Consider the following 24,508-nt stretch of genomic DNA (forward strand, 5'->3'; position numbering starts at 1 on the left):
TGGTACCAAGTACCTAGCTTCCTTTTTATTCAGAATGTTACTCCCTACTCCTTTCTTTACCAATATTTCCAATTATTTTTTGTACTGAACCGTGGGGTCTTTCTTCAAAATCTGATACGTATGTATGTCTTTAAGTTGAATAGCTAATTCACTTAAATATTGTTCTTTCGACAAGATCACAATCCCCCCTCCCTTGTCTGCTGGTCTGATGACTAAATCATCCCTTTTTTGTAATCTCTTAATGCCCATTTCTATACCAATATTCTTTTTGGCCTTGGGAATAACCAACTTCTCTAAATCATACGTAACCATTTTCTTAAACGCATCTATTTGGCTGTTACTTGAAATTTGAGGATTAAAAAGTGACTTATTTTTAAAATTTGTGTGGGTAAATCTACTACTAGGGGCATCACTTACAACATTCTTAGCTCCTGGTTGTCCTAAAAAATATTTTTTAATGTTAAGTTTTCTAATAAACTTCTGGGTATCAATATACGTGTTAAATTTATTTGCAGGTGCAGGGGGGGCATATTTAAGGCCCTTATCAAGAACCAATAACTCTTCTTTAGTCAAAGTGAGACCACTCACATTGAACACTCCTTCCCCCACTATTCTCTTTTTCTTTTGTTTTTGGTAGCCTGCCCTGCATCCCCTCCTCTTCCTGGGCTCCTCCTTCCTTCCCTTGGGGGACTCCTCTCCCCCATTCCCCTTTCTAAAAAATCTCCATGAGGGTAATCTGGCCTCAATGGCTCAAACCTATTATACATGGGAATGGGACTTCTCTCTTCATATCTCTGGTACTCCCACCTCCCATCCTGGTATTGCCTGTCATACCCTGGTCCATTCGGCATCCTAGGATAATATGGTCTGGGTGGGGGATATTGATTGGGTACTGGGTAATAATTTGGCCTATAATTCTGATAATACGGCCTTTGATTGAACGGAGCACCCTTCCCTTGGGGTTTCTTATATCCCATATTCCCATTTTTTGGCTTCCACCCATTATTTGGTGTACGATAAGGCTGTGAATGATAGTAATTTCCCATCTGATTAGGTCCTTTATTGCTTTCCTTATGAACAGGTGCATTACTTTTGTCCCCTTCCCCTTTACTCTTAACCGGAGTGGTATTTGTTGATGCTGTCTCAACTTCATTCAAAGAAGACTGCCACTTCAAAATTTGATTTTTTCTCATATCATTCAGGTCACGTTGGTATTTTTTCGATTTCCTATGTTTAATCTCCTGGTCTACTTTTTCCAGATCCTTATGTAAACGTTTAGTCAGGTTTTGCATTTCTATGGTTTCTTTTAATGGTTCTATTTTAGATTTAATTTCACCAATCTGGTTCTCCAGACCTCTTAGTTTTTTCTGTTTCCTTTTAAGGAGGAACATGACCAGTTCCAACCCCTTCTCATGGAAAAAATTGAACCATTCATCTATTTCCTCAGGGTCTGTTAATCCATCACATATGGGTATATCCCACCTAATTCTCCTCGGCACCAATTTATCTTTAAGATATTTCTCATATGTGACAATATCCCACCATACCGACACTTTTTTTTCCATTAGGTGTCCTAATTTCCTATAATGCGACTCAAGATCGCCCATAGGCCCACCTTGTGGTTGATTAAAGATCTCTTCTACATTAATAGATCTATTCTCCAAAAAACCAAAAACTTCCATTGTGAGCTGCTGGAGGTAATGAATTGGTACTAGAGTATCTGCAAATAATCCGAAATCCTCCTGCGCTATACAAATAGACCTACTAAACCTTTTCTCTAGCTGCCAGCACCCAAAACTGATACCAAACACAGTGTAAATAAATTGTGAAAGAATAGTGCAGCGCTCAAAAATGATACAAATGACAAAAAAAACATTCAACAGTGATAAATATTAGTGCCAACCCTTAATGAAAAACAGGAAATTAAGTGCCAAACCATGATCATAAACATAATGTGCATACATAAGTAAATATTGCTTCAAAAAAATGTCCAATAAGGAAAAAAACTATAGTGGTGTTCACACAGTGCCACACAAATAAAACCACATACGTGTTTAAATTAAGAACAATGTCCTTTCAGTGAAAAAATATATTCATGCGGTGTGCAGCTGTGATGATGAATAAAGCCGTGACTGTGTCAAAACTCCTTCCATAAATGGCTAAATTGCCCCCTCACCTCCTCCTACTGACCCCGAAGGGCCAACAGGCTTGCAGGATCACCTGGATCCTTATATTTTTAATGGCCAGCAGCTTCCTTCCTTCCCTGGATCTCCTCAGCAGAATTCCAAAAGAGCCCCTAGTCAGTCAGGGCAGTCCTGGGGAGTAGTAGCTCACCAACCAGTGAGCCAAAAAAGAAACTCTCTAAGTGTAGTATTAAATCCACTTGTTTTTATTTCCAAAGAGTAAAAAAGGATAACACTCACATTGCAGACAATCTTCCCTCCTCACTGATGTGTGGGTGTACTGCATGCGAATGGGACCTCTTGGGTGTAGCAAGATGGCGTCTCCCGCCGGAAATGCGTCACCACGCACCGGAACTACGGACTCGCGTACCTACGCGTTACGTCACCGTCTACTCGTGACTTCATCTGGGTAACACCCTACGAGCGCAGTTCCTCCCTTTATACTGGACCCAATGTAATAACATCGCTGGAGGCCCGCCTCTCATGCACTCCACCGTACCCACGCCATTTTCCCGACTACCTCTCCTATTATCAACGGCGGCCATTTTCCCGTCTCCCTCCTATCATATAGCCTGCCGCATATTACAACGTAAAATCAATGGGAGAATCTCCCATCAGGGGATCCTACAAATCGGTAAACCTTTATTGGGGAATTAAATAATAAAAAAACAATAAAATGTATACTGCTAGATTAAATTAGAAATACCATAAGTAAATAAATAATCAATCCACATCTCTAGGGGATAAACTAAGGGGATAACCCTGTAATTTCATAACACTAAATACATAAATGATCAAACCACCTCTCTGGGGAATATATTAAGATGATACCCATAATTCAAAAAATAATTTAAAAAATTTTAATACTAAAAAATATATATATATGAAAATAAAAATAAAAATATATATAAAAATATATATAAAAATACCGCCATAGTTCCCTACGTCATACAATCTACCCACACATTTACATAATAAGCAATAAAATTGGTAAAAATAATAAAAATACAATCAAGAAATATATAGACATGATGGGGGAAAAAAACTTACTCTCCCTTCACCTTATAAAAATTAAACATGATTAGTACTAATAAAAGATAATAACGACAATAAATACTACTAATAATAGCAAATCCTTCACTTATTATCCTCAAAGTATCCTTAATGGGCAAAAAAGGAGTATATACAACCTCTCAATAATCACTAATGAAACTATTCAAGTCAAACTCAACGTTTAGCCCTTTGGGGACTTGCGTATTCAAAGGGCTAAACGTTGAGTTTGACTTGAATTGACTCATTGCACTTAACTCAGAAGGTGTCCCAGCCGACACCAGCGTCAACAGCATACAGCAATCACAAAAAACGGACCCAGCTACTCAGCACATGCGCAGTAGCTCGTAGGAAAACATAATGATGTCACATCAAGGGCGGAGCTTGATTGATGTGACGTCATTACGTTTTCCTACGAGCTACTGCACATGTGCTGAGTAGCTGGGTCCGTTTTTTGTGAGTGCTGTATGCTGTTGACGCTGGTGTCGGCTGGGACACCTTCTGAGTTAAGTGCAATGAGTACCTAATAAAGGAAGCTGGTTTTTAATAATACTGCACCATGAAGTTCTTTTGTTTCTTCCGAGTGTCTGGCATCTTCCTCCTTGGATACGATTAAGGGTGGCTTTTTTGGAGAAGTGGATTTCCTTGATGATATTTGATTTGAAAGTATTTGCTCCATCTGAAATTGGTCTATGTGGATCTGGGCTCTGCAGAATATCATTCCTTGATGATACATCTATGAATGACCTATCACTCTATTAATACTACCGCTCCCAGAGCAATACATGTTTTAGTTTTATAGCTCTGGTGAGTTTATTCAGCATTTTTGGTGGTGGTATTGTCACATTTATATATTTTTGTGCACGTTTTTTTGTGTCACATATTTTAAAGTGTGGACTATTCATTTGAACTTTTCTGATTGAAATATTATTTATATTTTTTTTTGATTCACGGATATATTTTTATATTTACTAGTGCAAAATATTTTTTGTAATCTATATTTAGGATGTATCCGGTCTATAAACCAGAGGCTCTGGATGGACGGTTGGATAAATGGTTCTATATTTAGGACGTATCCGGTCTATAAACCAGAGGCTCTGGATGGACGGTTGGATAAATGGCTCTGTATTTAGGACGTATCCGGTCTATAAACCAGAGGCTCTGGATGGACGGTTGGATAAATGGTTCTATATTTAGGACGTATCCGGTCTATAAACCAGAGGCTCTGGATGGACGGTTGGATAAATGGTTCTATATTTAGGACGTGTCCGGTCTATAAACCAGAGGCTCTGGATGGACGGTTGGATAAATGGCTCTATATTTAGGACGTATCCGGTCTATAAACCAGAGGCTCTGGATGGACAATTGGAAAACTTCACCCTTTGGAAGATGCAGAAACATGGCGCATTGAATGTAGATGAACACACTCCTCCTTTATACGGTCTTCTTCAGGTCCTCACTAACCTCTCCAGTGAATTTTCTCCTCTCCTAATTTATAGAACCCACGGTGACTATGGAGGAAGAGAACGGGCATCACGGTGACTATGGAGGAAGAGAACAGGCATCACGGTGACTATGGAGGAAGAGGACGGGCATCACGGTGACTATGGAGGAAGAGGACGGGCATCACGGTGACTATGGAGGAAGAGGACGGGCATCAGGTGACTATGGAGGAAGAGGACGGACATCACGGTGACTATGGAGGAAGAGGACGGACATCACGGTGACTATGGAGGAAGAGGACGGACATCACGGTGACTATGAAGGAAGAGGACAGACATCACAGAGACTATGGAGGAAGAGGACGGACATCACAGAGACTATGGAGGAAGAGGACGGACATGACGGTGACTGTGGAGTAAGAGGACGGACATGACGGTGACTGTGGAGTAAGAGGACGGACATGACGGTGACTGTGGAGGAAGAGGACGGACATCACAAGGACTATGGAGGAAAAGGATGGACATCACGGTAGCTATGGAGGAAGAGGACAGACATCAAGGTGACTATGGAGGAAGAGAACGGACATGACGGTGACTATGGAGGAAGAGGACAGACATCACGATAACTATGGAGGAAGAGGACGGACATGACGGTGACTGTGGAGGAAGAGGACGGACATGACGGTGACTGTGGAGGAAGAGGAAGGACATGACGGTGACTGTGGAGGAAGAGGACGGACATCACGATAACTATGGAGGAAGAGGACAGACATGACGGTGACTGCGGAGGAAGAGGACGGACATGACGGTGACTGCGGAGGAAGAGGACGGACATGACGGTGACTGCGGAGGAAGAGGACGGACATGACGGTGACTGCGGAGGAAGAGGACAGACATGACGGTGACTGCGGAGGAAGAGGACGCACATGACGGTGACTGTGGAGGAAAAGGACGGACATGACGGTGACTGTGGAGGAAGAGGACAGACATCGCAGTGACGGTGGAGGAAGCAGACAGACATGACAGGGGGGGGGGTTTACAGGGTGTAAATATAATATACTTTCCTGGCGCGAACATGGCAGCATCCTACCACATGTACAGTGCCATGGATTAGCACCAGGAGAGAACAATGACGGTAAATATTTGATATCATTTTCAGGTATCACCTCCCCTGCTGCCAGCTCCAGCAATATCTCCTCTCTACTTCCTACCCACTCACTTCTCACCTGCAACTTCCTGTTTATAGGTGACATCACTTCCTGTTTCAGTTTGGTATCACTTTCATTTTCATCTGCAGCCGATAATTGGAATGACTTTGGCAGCTGCCGCTTGGTGTGGTCTTCAGTTTGGTCCATCATATGACCGACTTCAGCTCCGGCGACATTCCTGTACATCCAGGGGCTGACTGACCATTCGGGCTCTCGGGCATTGCATGAGGGCCCGGGGTCTGTAGGGGTTCAATGAGATGCCCTTGGTACCTTTCATAGGCTTTTTTGGGTGTGGTTTGAGTGTGGGCGAGGACACAGGGGTCCCATGATCCCCTATTGCCTGGGTGCCCCATGAGTTGTCATTCTGCCCCTGCGTACATCCCTGGAGTTTGAGTGGGTATACTGGAATGATGCCGGCAGGGTGGCCACCTCAACCCTTTAACACCGAACATCTGTTAATGACATGGGTTCTGAGGCTGATTTAATGCAGATGAGGCCCTCGGTGAGTTTAATTCCCACCTTTAATCGGTGTTTAATAGGTGTTCGAGTTTTAAATGGATGAGGTGGCCACCCTAGATGCCGGTATTGGTTTTTAGAGCTGATGGTCAGCTCTTTGGTAAAAGCAACCCTAGGGTCTAACTAGCAGCTGGATTGTTTTTCCAAGCATCCGGGGGTGAAACCCCCCCCTTCCTCCACCTTCCGAGGCTTTCTCGGGCTCTCCCTGTCCCTCCGGGAGACCCAATCGTCCAGCCAGCGCTTTCTCCGGCTGATCATAGAGGCAAACAAAGGCCAGAACGACTTCGATCGACTCTGATATAGGAAACTGGAAGCGATGAGCGTACACCCCCAGATGTAAACGGCGTCGTTTTTAAAAAATGAAAAACGAATCTCACCGATTTTGGTGCGGTCAAATGCTTTTAACCACTTGGCTTCCGGGCACTTATACCCCCTTCCTGCACAGGCCAATTTTCAGCTTTCAGCGCTGTTGCACTTTGAATGACAATTGCGCAGTCATGCAACGCTATACCCATATGAATTTTTTATCATTTTTTTCTCACAAATAGAGTTTTCTTTTGGTGGTATTTATTCCTCACTGGATATTTTACTTTTTGCGCTATAAACAAAAAAATTGCAAAAAATTTGAAAAAAAAAAGTTGGTTTCTATTATAAAATTATGCAAACAGGTAATTTTTATTCTTCACTGATGTGCGTTGATGAGGCAGCACTGATAGGCGGCACTGATAAGCAGCACTAATGAGGTGGCACTGATGATGGGTACTGATAAGTGGCACTGACTGGCGGCACTGCTGGACAATGACTGGTGGCACTGCTGGGCAGTACTAACTGGCGGCAATGTTGGGTTGCACTGGTGGGCACAGGTGGGTGGTGCTTCTGGGCACAGGTGGGTGGCACTTCTGGGCACAGGTGGGCGGTGTAGCTGGCCAGCTAAGACCAGTCCTAGGTTGTTAATATGGTTCACATATATGTATATACCAAACCTGCCAATAACCTCAGTACAGTGTATATGTGCATATGTTAAAGCCAAAAGCAAAATCATTGCTGTAATTTATGTCTTTGATTGTTATATGACATTTCTATATTCATTGTGTTAGCAGAAGCAGAAAAGGAAACTATGCCTTTAAGCGTTAGTTAAAGATGAGCCAATCACAGACAGCCTCACACTGTACAGAGGCTTGACCAATCCCAGCCAGTTTCACATTTGTGCCTGTGTAAAACTCCCTGCTAGGATTTTCTAGAGACACATGCTCACCAGACAGAAGAGGAAACAGACAGTTCCAATCAGAAAAGCTTTATGGAAACAGAGAAGGCCAAATAGTTCCACCGAACTTACGAACTTATCGAATATAACGAATTTATAAATCCAAGTGAATTTATCAATCTATCGAAATATACAGAACAAATTTATCGAACCTATCGAGATAAGCTATCGAATCAAACCACTGTAATATGAAAGAAATAAGCTACTGTATGATAAATGAAACAAGCCATTGTAAGCAGTTATATGAAGAAGATTGAAGTTATTAAAGAAGTTAACTAAAGTATTCGGTGTGCTCTTTAAACCTACTGCATCCATAGAGCGGCATTGGAGGAATTACAGAGTAAAGTCAGTCTAATTAAACAAAGAAACAGCAATTGCATAATTTTTCTAATGCCACAGCGCACTAGGCACCAAAGGGTGCTGCGCCTGCCACAGTGGAACTATTACCCTCAGAGGTCAAGCAACAGCGCTCCTCAACTTGCACAGTAAAGAGTACACTAGAGAAATAGAGCGCCAGCATATACCGCCACGCGGAGACACCTCAGCGGAACAGTACAGGCCATAGCACGTGCGCATTAGTCAGACTGCAGATGACTCTTAAAGTGGCATAACGGCAAAGGCAAGACAGTCAGAGAAAGAGCGCCAAACCTCCTGCACCCCTAGAGAGAGAAAGAGATGCATGGGGGGAGGGCCAGAGTCCAGAGCTAGAGTGCCCGTACCGCTATCCATCAAGAGCCCACGTGTTGCATCCAGAGAGTTCACGCAGAGCATCGCAAAGTCACCGCAGAGCATCGCAAGTCACCGCAGAGCATCGCAAGTTACCGCAGAGCATCACAAAGTCACCGCAGAGCATCGCAAAGTCACCGCAGAGCATCGCAAAGTTACCGCAGAGCATCGCAAAGTCACCGCAGATCATCGCAAAGTTACCGCAGAGCATCACAAAGTCACCGCAGAGCATCGCAAGTCACCGCAGAGCATCGCAAAGTCACCGCAGAGCATCGCAAGTCACCGCATCAAAAGTCTCCTTTAAGACTGACATTTGTTTCTGCAACCTTCAGATCACGGTATCCTGCTTTCCAATTAAGGTCAGAGCCTTCCTTTATTACTCACTTATGCACATAGGTTTCTGCAAGAGACATTTTTGTGCTCAAGAGAATACAGACTTTTTAATAAAAAGAGACAGTTATAGTATATAATTCTGATGTATTTAAAGTGAAAGTCATTTATTCTTGCATTTGTTAGTATTGCATTTAAAGTGACAGGTCTTATTATTCATATTAATTGTTATAGCATTCAGAAATGGCTGAGCCTAGCATTGCCACCCCACTGTTAGCGGATGCAATGATAGATATGGTAGACGGTGAAGAGCAAGAGAACCTGTCTGAATCTGAAAGGTGCAATGTAACGGTAGTCTCGCCCCAAACAAATATAGCTGAAACAGGTGAACTAAGACGTTCATCACGGGACAGAAAACCGACCCAAAAGGTGCTAGAAAATTTGGAGCAAGAGGCAGCACTGAAAGGAAAAAAGTTCACTTGAATGTATGAGAGGTGGAAAGTATACATTATAGGCATTCGCAGAAAGCTAAAACAAGAAAGCATAAAGGAGAATTTGAGTGAAATAATAGAGACGGTACAAGATTCTGAGTCAGAGCTTATGACAGCATATGTCAACTTGCGGTCGTCCTTGACACTCTCCCAGGATATTGTAAGGAACATGGATACATGTACCGCAGTCACTAGGGATTTAGTGATGCTTATGAGAGAACTATCATCTGCAGCAAAGTATGATGAAGTCAAGGCCCGAAAGGGAATGAATGAGCTCTTCATGAAAGACTATGCTAGGTCCTTAGGAGGAACCACAATCTCAAGTCTGACTTCCATCACTAGCAGAAGCGCCAGCCACATAACATACTTCTCAAGTACGTCAGCCAAAAGAAAGGAATTAGCTGAACAACTCGCTGCCAAAAGAGCAGAAGTTGAGATGGAATCTGCCATTGAGGCTCAGCGCCAGGAAATGGAAGCTGAGCGCCAGGAAATGGAGGCCCAGCATCATAAAATGGAAGCCGAAATGGAACCTCAGCGCCATAAAATGGAGGCTCAGCGCCATAAAATGGAAGCCGAACTGGAAGCTCAGCGCCATAAAATGGAAAGTCTGGAAAGGCAGAAGGAAGTTAAGATTATAGAAGCCAGACTCAGAGTGCACGAAGAGGATATGAATCAGGGTAGTCGTAGATCCAAACCAGTACTAAGTGGAGAAGCTGACTCCTACGTTCTTCCTTACGCCCAGGAAAATGGAAGGAAATCTCCAGCATGTAGTGAAGAAATAAGTCATAGTCCTTCCATCCCTGCTCAGAGAGAAAAGAAGAGAGACTCACCTGATTCAGAACAAAGTGGAAAAAGAGAACCAGATAATTCAACTCTCATATGTCATGGCAGTGGTCACGAGAATGTTGCAACTGCTGACCCGGCGAAACCTCAGAGAATATTTCTCACTAGACTTCCTGTTCCGGAACCTACTATATTCTCCGGAGACGTACTGAAGTTTATAGAATGGAAGACAAGTTTTGAAATGATCATTGAACATAATTGCTCCCGTCCAGTGGACAAGTTATTCTACCTCCAGCGGTATACTGGCGGAGAAGCAAAAAAGGTTCTTGAAGGTAACTTCTATAGGAAAGATGAAGAAGCCTACAAGCAAGCGTGGGAAAAATTAAATGCAAGATATGGTCATCCCTTCTTAGTACAAAGAGCTTTCAGAGAGAAGTTGATAAACTGGCCTAAAATAGGTCCTAAAGAACACTTCAAGCTCCAAGAGTATGGCGACTTCCTGCAAGCATGCAGCAATGCTATCCCACATGTTCAAGGACTAGAAGTATTGAACGACTATCTAGAAAACCACAGGATGCTAGCCAAGCTACCAGAACAAGTGGCTTCTGGATGGAATCGCTATGTGACTAAACAGTTAGATCAAGGAAAAAACTTCCCAAGTTTCAAAGTGTTCTCTGAATTTGTCAATGAGGAAGCACGAATAGCGTGTAATCCAATAACAGCATCTCATGTCCTAAAACCCTTAGAAGAAAGGCCTACAAGAGAGATAAGACGCTCAAGAGCAACTCGCTTTGCAACCAACACAGCTACTAAGCACCCAGATGCCCATGAGAGCAAGTTCAACGTCATTACTGGGATCAGTAAAGAGTCAGAACTGACAAGTCTTCAGACTACCTTCAAGTGTATGTTCTGTGAAGAGAATCACTCCATACATAAGTGCCAACGATTGAAGGAAAGGTCTCCAGACGAAAAGAAGAAGTTTGTGTTTGATAATCAGCTGTGTTTTGGATGTTTAAGAAAAGGCCATATTACTAAAGAATGCAAGAAAAAGGCCACTTGCAGCGTTTGTAAAGGACGTCATCCTACACCACTACATGAAGAACGGCCAAAGAAAGAGAAATCCTTAATGCCTAAGGACACTGAGGAAGAAAATAAAGCAACAGTATTCTCTTGCAGAGTGAAAGAAAGAGAAATCAATGGCACGTCAATGGTTGTACCAGTGTGTATTTCAAATCCTAAAAGGAAGAACAAGAAGGTATACGCCTATGCGCTACTGGATGCCCAGAGTGACGTCACCTTCATTGATCAAGAAATCTGCAAGAAATTACAAGTGGCCACAGAACCAGTGAAACTCAAACTCACCACAATGACAGGAAGAGACACATTGGTGAACAGTCAAAGAGTCAAAGGACTGAGAGTTGGAAGACTCCACTCAAACTGCATATTAGATCTACCTCCAGCTTATACAAAAGATGACATACCTCTGGATCGAGATCGCATACCTACCTGTGAAACAGCCAACAAATGGGAACACCTATCTGTCATATCTCATGAAATGTCCCCGCTGAAGGAATTTGGTGTTGGACTGTTGATAGGCTACGACTGTCCCGAGGCGTTGGTGCCACGAAAGATAATCGCAGGAGGAAAGGGTGAACCCTACGCAGTCCAGACTGATCTAGGATGGGGTGTTGTTGGAGGAAAACGACAGATTGCAGATTCAGGGCAGGTGACAGGATTGTGTCATAGAATATCTGTCCAAGAGTTACCAACTGTAAGTCCAGCGAAAGTACTCAAAATCCTAGAATCCGACTTTGCAGACGTAAGTTCTAATGAAAAGAGTGTATCCCAAGAGGACATAAAGTTTGTACAAGTTCTAGAAGATAATATTCAGCAAAATCAACAAAGTCATCTTGAAATGCCCCTAACTTTTAGAGGACGACCTCATCTGCCAAATAACAGAGATCTTGCCCTGGCAAGATTGAAAAGCTTAAAGAAAAGGATGGGAAGAGATCCCAAACTCAAAGACGATTATTTGAAATTCATGAATGAAATCCTCAAAGAAGGGCACACAGAGAAAGTTGATGGTCAGCCTAAAAATGGAGAAGTGTGGTACATCCCACATCAAGGTGTCTATCACCCAAAGAAATCAGATAAGATCAGAGTAGTTTTTGATTGCTCAGCAAGGTACAATGATGTTGCATTGAACGATCATCTACTAAAGGGACCAGATCTTACAAACACTGTACCTGGAGTACTCTGTAGATTCAGAAAGTATCCCATAGCAGTCATGTGCGACATTGAAAAGATGTTCCACCAATTTCATGTGAAGGAAGAAGATAGAGACTTCCTGAGGTTCCTATGGTGGGAAGACGGAGATACAGATACAGAGCCAGCAGAATACAGGAAGAAAGTACACTTGTTTGGAGCAGCATCATCCCAGGTTGTGCCAATTATGGTATGAAGTATCTGGCCAATCAGAATGAAAAGGATTGTCCATCAGCAGCAAATTTTTTGAAGAAAAACTTTTATGTAGATGATGGTCTTATGAGCCTAGAATCTTCAGAATCGGCAATTCAATTGGTGAGAGAGAGCCAAGAGTTATGCGCAAAGGCAAACCTACATCTTCACAAATTCATTTCAAACAACAGAGACGTACTAGAATCCATCAGTGACTCCGAACGTGCATCAACAATAAAGAATGTGGATCTTAACTATGATCCTCTTCCAGTTCAGAATGTACTCGGATTGGGATGGAATGTAGAAAACGACAATTTTTTCTTTGAAATATCCATGGAAGAGAAAGTTCCAACTAGACGTACCATTCTTTCCACAGTAGCCTCAATATATGATCCGTTGGGATTCCTCTCACCAGTAATCCTCAGAGCAAAAGAAATACTACAAGAATTATGCAGACAGAAGTTGGGATGGGACGAACCCATACCTGCAGGCTTGAGGCCAAGGTGGGAGAGTTGGATAAGAGACTTGCAAAATTTGAAAGAAATTCGGATACCCAGATGTTTTGTACCTCCTGATTTCGGAAAGTACAAGGAAATAGAACTTCATCACTTTTCAGATGCCAGTAGTCATGGTTATGGTCAGTGCTCCTACATCAGAGCAATAGGAGAAGAAAAGATACAATGTGCCCTAGTTATGGGAAAGGCCAGAGTAGCACCCAACAATATTCAGACAATACCAAGACTCGAACTAACGGCAGCCGTCGTTTCAGCATCAGTAAGTCAGTTTCTGAGAGAAGAATTGGAACTGAAAATAGATGAAGAGCATTTTTGGACAGACTCACAAGTTGTCCTAGGTTACATAAACAATGAAGCTCGAAGATTCCACACCTTTGTCGCTAACAGAGTTCAAAAAATTCGAAAAACAACTAATCCAGAACATTGGCACTATGTTGACACAAAGCAAAACCCCGGCAGATCATGCTTCAAGAGGCCTAAATGTAACAGAATTGAAGAATTCAAACTGGTTCACCGGTCCAGAGTTCCTTTGGGAAAGGGAAATCATACCCAGTGAAGGTTATACAGAACTGTCTATGGGTGATCCAGAAGTAAAGGTAGTTCAAACACTGAGCACTGCCGCCAAGTGTCAAGATGACATACTTGAACGACTAGCCAGATGTTCAAAGTGGAATACAGTCATAAACATTGTAGCTCGAATTCAACGCTTAGCAAAAGGAATAAAAAGGAAAGAATCGTTGAATGTAGAGGAAAGAGTGAAAGCTGAAGAAACGGTTATAAGACTCATTCATCAAAGATTCTACAGTGAAGAATTGAAGAGACTTAGTCAAGAACCTAAGAGACTTCCAAACAACCAAACATTGTACAAGCTTAATCTTATTCTGCAGGATGGTATACTGAAGGTGGGAGGGAGGCTGGAAAATGCGTCGCTACCTAACAGAGTTAAGCATCCAGCAATTCTACCCAAAAATTCTACCTTCACAAGACTGATTATCAATCACTACCACAACAAATCCTTGCATCAAGGAAGAAGCTTTACTCAAAGCTGTTTGAGAGAAGGTGGTTACTGGATAGTGAAAGGAAGCAAAGTTATAGCGAAGTACATAAGTAAATGTGTAATCTGTAGAAAGGCACGTAGACCTACAGAAGAACAAAGAATGGCTGATCTACCAGCTGATCGTGTAAACCCATCTCCACCATTTCTTTATAGCGGAATGGATTGCTTCGGCCCATTTATCACCAAACAAAACCGCAAGGAGTACAAGAGATATGGACTGATATTTACATGTCTAAGCTCCAGAGCAATTCACCTGCTTAAGATCAACCCCTTAAGATGTTTCATAGCCATTAGAGGTACTGTCAGAGAACTTAGATCTGACCAAGGATCTAATTTTGTTGGAGCAAAGAATGAATTGAACAAGGCTCTAAAAGAGATTGATAAAGAAAAAGTTACTGAGTACTTGTTAGAGAAACAGTGTGATTTTCACATGAATGCTCCACATGCAAGTCATACAGGCGGAGTCTGGGAGAGGCAAATCAGAACTGTAAGAAACGTACTAAGTTCAGTTTTGAAAAAGAACGCCGGAAGATTAGATGATGCTTCACTTAGGACACTATTCTATGAAGTAATGTCTATTGTTAACAGTTGTCCACTTACAGTCAACATCAACGACCCAACAAGTTTGGAACCTCTAACTCCCAACCATCTACTTCACCTTAAGTCTGATTACATACAGCCACCACCTGGCAACTTCACCAAAGAGGATTTATATGCAAGGAAAAGATGGCGAAGAGTTCAATATCTATTAGAGCAGTTTTGGAATAGATGGAGCAAGGAGTACTTAGCTCATCTTATACTAAGAAGTAAATGGCAAACGCCTAGAAGAAATGTTCATGTTGATGACATAGTGTTAGTAAAGGAAGACGACTTACCTAGAAGTCAATGGAAATTGGCCAAAGTCCTAGAAGCTCGAAAGGATGAAGAAGGACTAGTAAGAAGAGTTTTGTTACAAATGGGAGACTCAAAACTGGACAAAAAGGGAAAACGTCTCACAACTCCACTCAAGTTGGAACGTCCAATACAAAAGTTAGTTGTTCTGCTTGAGAGTAACAAAGACACTGGAGAGTTGAGAAACTGATGGAAAATTCCTCAAATTCATGTTCGATTCCTATTACAGAGAACATTGAATTATAGGTAATTTTGGTGGGAGTGTAGCTGGCCAGCTAAGACCAGTCCTAGGTTGTTAATATGGTTCACATACATGTGTATACCAAACCTGCCAATAACCTCAGTACAGTGTATATGTGCATATGTTAAAGCCAAAAGCAAAATCATTGCTGTAATTTATGTCTTTGATTGTTATATGACATTTATATATTCATTGTGTTAGCAGAAGCAGAAAAGGAAAATATGCCTTTAAGAGATAGTTAAAGATGAGCCAATCACAGACAGCCTCATACTGTACAGAGCCTTAACCAATCCCAGCCAGTTTCACATTTATGTCTGTGTAAAACTCCGCTAGGATTTTCTAGAGACACATGCTCACCAAACAGAGGAGGAAACAGACAGTTCCAAACAGAAGAGCTTTATGGAAACAGAGAAGGCCAAATAGTTCCACCGAACTTACGAACTTATCGAATATAACGAATTTATAAATCCAAGTGAATTTATCAATCTATCGAAATATACAGAACAAATTTATCGAATCTATTGAACCTATCGAGATAAGCGAATCAAACCACTGTAATATGAAAGAAATAAGCTACTGTATGATAAATGAAACAAGCCATTGTAAGCAGTTATATGAAGAAGATTGAAGTTATTAAAGAAGTTAACTAAAGTATTCGGTGTGCTCTTTAAACCTACTGCATCCATAGAGCAGCATTGGAGGAATTACAGAGTAAAGTCAGTCTAATCAAACAAAGAAACAGCAATTGCATAATTTTCTAATGCCACAGCGCACTAGGCACCAAAGGGTGCTGCGCCTGCCACAGGCGGCACAGGTGGGTACTGATGGGCACTTGTGGGCGGCACTGGTGGGTACTTGTGGGCAGAACCGATGGGTGGCACTGCTGGGCACCGATCATCAGGGCCCTGATGATCGGTGCCGATCCCTGCTCTGACAACTGCCGATTCTCGGCAGTACTTTCCTCGCGCTCTGACAGCGTGAGCAAAGTGCAGCCGAGAACTGTCAATTGCATTTCCTGGTGATCAGCGTGTCATTGGACACGAATGATCACGTGGTCAAAGGCCGCTGTGATTGGCTTTTTACCACATCACGTGATCAGCTGTGTCTGTAGGACACAGCGATCGTGGAGATCACCAGATGCACGCCCCCGGGGGCGCATTCTGGGAGGACGTCATGTGACGCCCTCCCAGAACTGGCCGGCCACAGTGCAGCCATCATTCGGCTATCTGTGGTCGGCAACTGGTTAAGGGCAGAGGAGAGATTTGGGGTCTCCATAAAAAGGTCCGGTCACTGCCTGTGGCTATCAATGGGAATATTTATATTCCCTGTGATAACAATAAAAGTGATAAAATTTAAAGCCCCCCCCAGTGTAAAGGTGAACTCATGCATCCGTCCCGGACGCTCACCAACAGAACGCGCCCCACACATGTGAGAGCAATAATTTGAGCGCTAGACCTCCTCTGTCAATCCTGACCTGTAAAAACGTTCGAACCATCACCTATGGAGATTTTTAAGCTTCGTAGTTTGGTGTCACTCCACAAGCGTGCGCAATTTTTAAGCATGACATGTTTGGTATCTATTTACTCGGTGTAACGCCATCTTTTATATTGTACCAAAAAATCATGTATTGTGGTTTTTTGGCATTGAAATTCATTAAAGAACAAGTCCACCATTGGGAACATATTACATGTTCAACCCATTTTTAGGGTGGAGCATGTAATATGTTCCCAATGTTGCAGCTGCTGCCCAATCCCCCTCTCCCCCGTGACAGCAGTACGGGGAGAAGTTCCCCATACTAGCTGTCACTTTATAAAAAAAGTGCAGCTGTGTCATTCATTCACAATGTTCTGTGCAAGAAAGGACTACAAGTTGGGAACATGACGTTATATTGAGGAATGGAGATGGACCTTTCATATGGTGTCCAGTATCTCCTCATTTGTTGGGAACATGACGTTCTATTGAGGAATGGAGATGGACCTTTCATATGGTGTCCAGTATCTCCTCATTTGTTGGGAACATGACGTTCTATTGAGGAATGGAGATGGACCTTTCATATGGTGTCCAGTATCTCCTCCTCATTTGTCGGGAACATGACGTTATACTGAGGAATGGAGATGGACCTTCCATATGGTGTCCAGTATCTCCTCATTTGTTGGGAACGTGACATTATATTGAGGAATGGAGATGGACCTTTCATATGGTGTGCAGTATCTCCTCCTCATTTGTTGGGAACATGACGTTATACTGAGGAATGGAGATGGACCTTCATATGGTGTCCAGTATCTCCTCATTTGTTGGGAACATGACGTTATATTGAGGAATGGAGATGGACCTTTCATATGGTGTCCAGTATCTCCTCCTCATTTGTTGGGAACATGACGTTATACTGAGGAATGGAGATGGACCTTCATATGGTGTCCAGTATCTCCTCCTCATTTGTTGGGAACATGACGTTATATTGAGGAATGGAGATGGACCTTTCATATGGTGTCCAGGGTCTCCTCCTCATTTGTTGGAAACATGCAGATTTTTACAAGTATCAGAAAAGGACAGGTGCAGCTACAAATGTTTAGAATTGGTTTTCAAGATTTGGCCCCCGTAGACATCAGTAGGGTTTGGATTTATCTTTTTTAGACTGTACAAAGTGGCTCCAGGAATGGCCCGTGAACCAAACCCAGGCAAATTTTCACATCCATAATATCACCAAACATCTAAGAATTAGAATGATTTAGTGATAAAGCAAAAAAACCCTCAGAATAAAGAAATGTAGAGCTTCTTACTTTATTTGAACTTTCTGGTGTACAATAAATGTATTTATTATTTATGTAACAAAAACATTTTAAACACACTTTACAACCTATATGAAACCTCACCTATGGGAATCTTCAACTGCATTTGACTGAATAAAACATTTCCCACACAATCCACATGAACAAGGATGCTAAACTGTGTGAATTCTCTGGTGTTTTTGAAGGTCTCCTTTCTGGATAAAACATTTTCCGCACTCTGAACATGAATAAGGACGCTCGCCTGTGTGAGTCCTTTGGTGTGTAACAAAGTGTCCTTTTTGAATGAAACACTTTCCGCACTCTGAACAGGAATAGGGACGCTCACCAGTGTGACTTTTCTGGTGCATAAAAAGCACCCTTTTTTGAGTGAAACATTTCCCGCACTCTGAACAACAGAAGGGACGTTCACCTGTGTGAATTCTCAGATGTTTAAGAAGGTTTCCTTTGTCATTGAAATATTTCCCGCACTCTGAGCATGAATACGGATGCTCACCTTTGTGAATTCTCTGGTGTATATGAAGGTCTCCTTTCTGAATGAAACATTTCCCGCACTCTGAACATGGATAGGGACGCTCACCTGTGTGGATTCTCTGATGTGTAATAAAATGACCTTTTTGAATGAAACATTTCCCGCACTCAGAACATCTATAAGGATGCTCACCCTTGTGAATCCTCTGATGTATTTGAAGGTCTCCTTTCTGAATGAAACGTTTCCCACACTCTGAACATGAATAGGGACGCTCACCTGTGTGGCTTCTCTGGTGTGTAAGAAGTGCTTTTTGCTGAGTGAAACATTTCCCACACTCTGAACAGGAAAAGGGACGTTCACCCGTGTGAATTCTCTGATGTTTAAGAAGGTCTCCTTTCTGAATGAAACTTTTCCCACACTCGGAACATGAATAGGGACGCTCACCCGTGTGAATTCTCTGATGTTTAAGAAGGTCTCCTTTTTGAATGAAACTCTTCCCACACTCTGAACATGAATGAGGACGCTCACCTGTGTGAATTCTCTGATGTTTAAGAAGGTGCCCTTTCTGAATGAAACATTTCCCGCACTCTGAACATGAATAGGGACGCTCACCCGTGTGATTTTTCTGGTGTCTAAGAAGTGCTCTGTTTGTAGTGAAAGATTTCCCACACACTGAACATGACAATGAACTCTCTTCTGCGTGAACACCTTCATTGCTTATAGAAGATTCCTTGGGAAAAGTTGGTTCTATGGCAGTATCTGTATTGTGAGACTTTGGAGTTCCACCGTGTGATTTATCAGAAGATTCCTCAGGAACAGAGGGATCCATTGATCTCCCCAGTTGGGGAGGTCTCTGATGTAAATTTTGAGTAACGGGATTCACTCCTGGAGAATATTGTGCAATGTTATCATCTGCATTATCATCTGGAGATGCGAGATGTTCCTCAGAGGTCTGGCAGGCATAATGTCCACCTGTAGAAAAGCAATTTTGCAATAAATGTGCAAAGTATTTTTCAAACCTTGCACTTATATATATTGGTCCAGCACTAAATATGTCGGGGCGCTGGAATGGAATTGGAAACCATTATTACAGGAAAGTACAAACACAAACCAGATAAAGGATACAATACACACGCATTGATGACTTTCCCTGCTTCATTTCTCGTACACATGACAACACGCTGAACAATGGAGATGGACTTCATGTGTTATGCAATACTTCCACCTCATTTGTTGGGAACATGACGTTATATTGAGGAATGGAGATGGACCTTTCATATGGTGTCCAGTATCTCCTCCTCATTTGTTGGGGACATGACGTTATATTGAGGAATGGAGATGGACCTTTCATGTGGTGTCCAGTATCTCCTCCTCATTTGTTGGGAACATGACGTTATATTGAGGAATGGAGGTGGACCTTTCATATGGTGTCCAGTATCTCCTCCTCATTTGTTGGGGACATGACGTTATATTGAGGAATGGAGATGGACCTTTCATATGGTGTCCAGTATCTCCTCATTTGTTGGGAACATGACGTTATATTGAGGAATGGAGATGGACCTTTCATATGGTGTCCAGTATCTCCTCATTTGTTGGGAACATGACGTTATATTGAGGAATGGAGATGGGCCTTTCATATGGTGCACAGTATCTCCTCCTCATTTGTTGGGAACATGACGTTATATTGAGGAATGGGGATGGACCTTTCATATGGTGTCCAGTATCTCCTCATTTGTTGGGAACATGACGTTATATTGAGGAATGGAGATGGACCTTTCATATGGTGTCCAGTATCTCCTCCTCATTTGTTGGGAACATGACGTTATATTGAGGAATGGAGATGGACCTTTCATATGGTGTCCAGTATCTCCTCCTCATTTGTTGGGAACATGACATTATATTGAGGAATGGAGATGGACCTTTCATATGGTGTCCAGGATCTCCTCCTCATTTGTTGGGAACGTGACGTTATATTGAGGAATGGAGATGGACCTTTCATATGGTGTCCAGTATCTCCTCCTCATTTGTTGGGAACATGAAGTTATATTGAGGAATGGAGATGGACCTTTCATATGGTGTCCAGTATCTCCTCCTCATTTGTTGGGAACATGACGTTATATTGAGGAATGGAGATGGACCTTTCATATGATGTCCAGTATCTCCTCCTCATTTGTTGGGAACAGTGGTAATGTGGTAAATATTATTGCCTTTTTTCTGATGAGGACAAGAGATGATTCATTCATATGGTGTACAATACACACAGTACAATGGACTGTGGGGTAGGTACATCGATGATGTTCTTGCTGTCAGCAGCTAAGGTTTCTTAGCTTTTCCTGAACAGAAGGATGTGATGTTCTCTATTTTGGGCAACAGTGATTGGGCATAATTGGAAAAAAAAGGGGGGTTTAAAACGGTTGTAAAGCCTCTTTTTTATTAAAATAACAAACAGGCTTAGACCTCTACTGGAGTCCCCTGCTGGCACCCTGACCTCCTCCTCATCTGTGTCTGGCTCCATAACAAGCCATTTGTGGTGTGGTCTTGGTCTTTGTGTCAGCAGATTGGTGGGATCTGCATTTATCATGTTTGGTGATGGATTTACACATAAGACTTTTTTTTTTTTATTTAATTTTTTGTCTTTATTTTTATATTTAGTTTTTTCTTTATTTTCTTGTGAATAGGTAACTTGCAGTACCAACACATATGTTGGTGGGGGGGGTCTCCCCTTATCTTGAAATAGCTTCCAGATTCCAATATGTCCCTCTGAAGACCCCCACATACATCAGGCCAGCGATGTGGGGAAGAGGCTGTTGTCAACAACAACATGGTATAGCTCCGGGGGATGTATACTCGCTGCCGTTCCTGGTCAGTAATCTGCAAGCTCAAATAAGGGTCTGCTATGGTGTTTGCTGGGGATCCTACGCCATTTTTCTTTTAAATATTGGTTCCCCTTTATCCATGAATCCATTTACCTTCATGAAGGATGAGGGTCTGGTATGGATTTTGGGTGGGACCCCATGATGTTTTCTTACAGAATTTGGGGTGGGGGGCTATACTTTTCGTTGAGTGGGTTTCCCCCTTAAAATATGTACAGAGCTTTACCAATGATAAGGGTCTGATGTGCATCTTGGAAAGAAATCCCATGCTGTTTTTTTACACACAAAAAAAAAGCCAGCTAGGAAATGTCATTTAGCAATAAGTGTTTCCTTCTTTCTAAAGGAACTTTGTATTTGGGGGGCTATGCTTTTTGTTGAGTGGGTTTCCCCCTTAAAATACATACAGAACTTTATCAATGATAAGGGTCTGGTGTATATTTTGGAAAGGAACCCCATGCTGTTTTAAAAAAGAAAGACAAAAAAAAAAAAAAAAAGGTCAGCTGGAAACTGGCATTTACTGGCAAACCTTTTCATTTTTTCTAAAGAGACACTGGACTTTGGGGGGATCCTATGCTTTTTGTTGAGTATGTTTCCCCTTAAAATCCTCACCAGGAACACAGAACTTTATCAATGATAAGGGTCTGGTGTATATTTTGGAAAGGAACCCCATGCTGTTTTAAAAAAGAAAGACAAAAAAAAAAAAAAAAAGGTCAGCTGGAAACTGGCATTTACTGGCAAACCTTTTCATTTTTTCTAAAGAGACACTGGACTTTGGGGGGATCCTATGCTTTTTGTTGAGTATGTTTCCCCTTAAAATCCTCACCAGGAACACAGAAACATAGCAATGATAAGGGCCTTTTGTGCATTTTGGAAAGGAACCCTGTTCTTACAAAAACAAAAGCCAGCTGGGAAATGTAATTTAGCAATGAAAGTTTTTCCTTCTTTCTAAAGGAACTCTGTATTTGGGGGGGCAATGATAAGGGTCTGGTGTACATTTTGGAAATTTCTGATCACCAGTGGATGAATACACAACACGCTGCTTGTCACTAACGCCTGTTTGATCTGAGTCCTTGAGCGCAGGAGATAATGGATCTTTGGGTACATTTTGGAAACCCCATGCTGTTTTTTTTACAAAATAAAAATCTAGCCAGCTGGGAAATGTCATTAAGCGGAAAAACTTTTCCTTCATAGGGTCCCCTTCTTCATAGGGGACCCTATGCTTTTTGTTGAGTGGGTTTCCCCCTTAAAATTCATACCAGAACCTTATCAATGATAGGAATCTGGCGTGCAATTTGGGAGGGACCCCATGCTGTGTAAAAAAACAAAAAAAGCCAGCCGGGAAATATCATTTAGCAGAAATGGTTTTCTTCTTTCTAAAGTGACACTTTTTCTGTAGTACTTTGTACAGGGGCGCTGCTTCACAGCCAAGTTTTGGGAATCCCCCAAGCATGCTATTTAACCCCTCCCCTCCTGACGATTTACCCCCCTTCCTGACCAGCCCATTTTTTGCGTTACGGCGCTGCATTACTTTAACTGACAATTGTGCGGTTATGCAACGCTGCACCCCAAATGGAATTTACGCCCTTTTTTCCCCACAAATAGATTTCTTTCGGCGGTATTTGATCGCCTGTGCGATTTTATTTTTTGCGCTAGAAAAAAAAAAAAAAAAACGACAATTTTGAGAAATAAACAATATTTTGGACATTTTGCTATTAAACATGTCCAGTAAAAAAATCAAATTTCGTCATAAATTTACACCAAAATGTATTCTGCTCTGTGTCCTTGCTAAAAAAAAAATCCATATACGTGTAAATTAATTGGTTTACGTGAAAGTTATAGCATTACAAATGGCGGTATAGATATGGGGATTTTTTTTTTCTACTAGTAATGGCGGTGATCAGCAACTTTTAGCGAGACTGACACTGGGGGAGGAACTGACTTGGTGTCACTGACATCCCCAGTGACACCAATACAGTGATCAGTGGCACTGTACTAATGGCACTGGGCAGGAAGGGGTTAACATCTGGGGGCACTGACACCGTATTAATGGCACTGGGCAGGAAGTTTTACTAGGGGGCGGGGTCTGTGTGCTTTACAGTAATCACACTGATCTGGATGGCTGTGCTGTGCAGTGCGCCCGAGCCGACAGGGAGGAGGACTGTTAGTAAACAAAACTTCCTGTTGCAGATGCTCGGTAATCACCGGGCGCCGGCGGGTAATTACTGGCCAGGACCTGGTGATTGACAGCCGTGAATGGTGGCACGGGTAGGCATGCGCCCCTACCCGGAAATGTAAAATCACGTATATAGACATGATTTTGTGCATCCCTGCCACCCTGTAGCAGTATATCTGCTATAGGGCGGCAGGGAAGCGGTTAAAGGAACTTTGCATTCTTAATATTCCACTTGAAGACTTTTTCATTTCTTTTTTTTTTTTTGCATTAGTACGTTCCTCATGGCAGTACCCAGCTCTCCATGTCCTTTGTTTGACGATCTCTTGCCTATTAGCTTCGAAACTGGAGAGAATTGATTTTTAAGATTCAATTCCTAATACCTTTAATGGGTCCCCTATTAAAGTTTGCATCTTGTGGATTTTTGAGGATTTTCCCAGATGTGCCCGAGAATCGAATCCAATGAGATGCACCCATTTCTACTTCATACTCAAAGAAGAAAGATAAAATTACAATATGTTTCTGCATTTCGTGTTTATGACTTACTTGTGTCCATATGTAGAGACGATTCCTCCGGTTTACTTGGCATAATCATCTCCCCCTCCTCCATAGACTGCTGATCTCCACTCACCAACGTCTCTTCTTCTTCCTCTTTCATCTCAACTTTGACGTCTTTTAGTTCTTCATCCTGTACCTAAAAATTATCAAAAAACATCTGGAAAAAATGAACTTTCAATAATTAAAGATTATATATAACATTTCTATCTCATAGTTTAGATATATTTAAGAGTTCTATAGCCCAGTCCCCTCTACCTGAACATGGAGAGGGATTCCTTGATGCCCCTGTGTTGAATCCCTGGAGTACAGAAGACCACCCTCCTCCATAGACTGCTGATTTCCACCCACCACCGTCTCTTCTTCTTCCTCTTTACCCTCAACTTTGATGTCTTTCAGTTCTTCACCCTGAACCCCAAAGATGATAGGATACATTTGTGAAAAGGAACAAGAGATTACATAGACAAAGATGATAAAGTATAACAGATGTAATTGATA

The 24,508-nt window shown here is 42.1% G+C and overlaps 1 protein-coding gene across 1 annotated transcript in view; it reads right to left on the bottom strand.

Moving 5' to 3' along the window:
- Positions 1–17,919: 17,919 nt before the first annotated feature.
- The window catches only part of LOC149453334 (uncharacterized), a 320,806-nt gene continuing 314,217 nt past the window's right edge, over positions 17,920–24,508 (bottom strand). Inside the window, exons 7-9 of the mRNA XM_089688299.1 lie at positions 24,269–24,418; positions 24,002–24,149; positions 17,920–19,384 (exon numbers count right to left, since the gene is read on the bottom strand). Of these exons, the coding sequence (XP_089544425.1) occupies positions 18,096–19,384; positions 24,002–24,149; positions 24,269–24,418 (1,587 nt within the window). The 3' untranslated portion in view covers positions 17,920–18,095. The remainder of the gene's footprint in view (positions 19,385–24,001; positions 24,150–24,268; positions 24,419–24,508) is intronic.

This window comes from Staurois parvus, unplaced genomic scaffold (assembly GCF_062004578.1).
Source record: "Staurois parvus isolate SC_StPar_1 unplaced genomic scaffold, SC_StPar_1.0 ptg000449l, whole genome shotgun sequence".
NCBI classification, from domain to species: Eukaryota; Metazoa; Chordata; class Amphibia; order Anura; family Ranidae; genus Staurois; species Staurois parvus.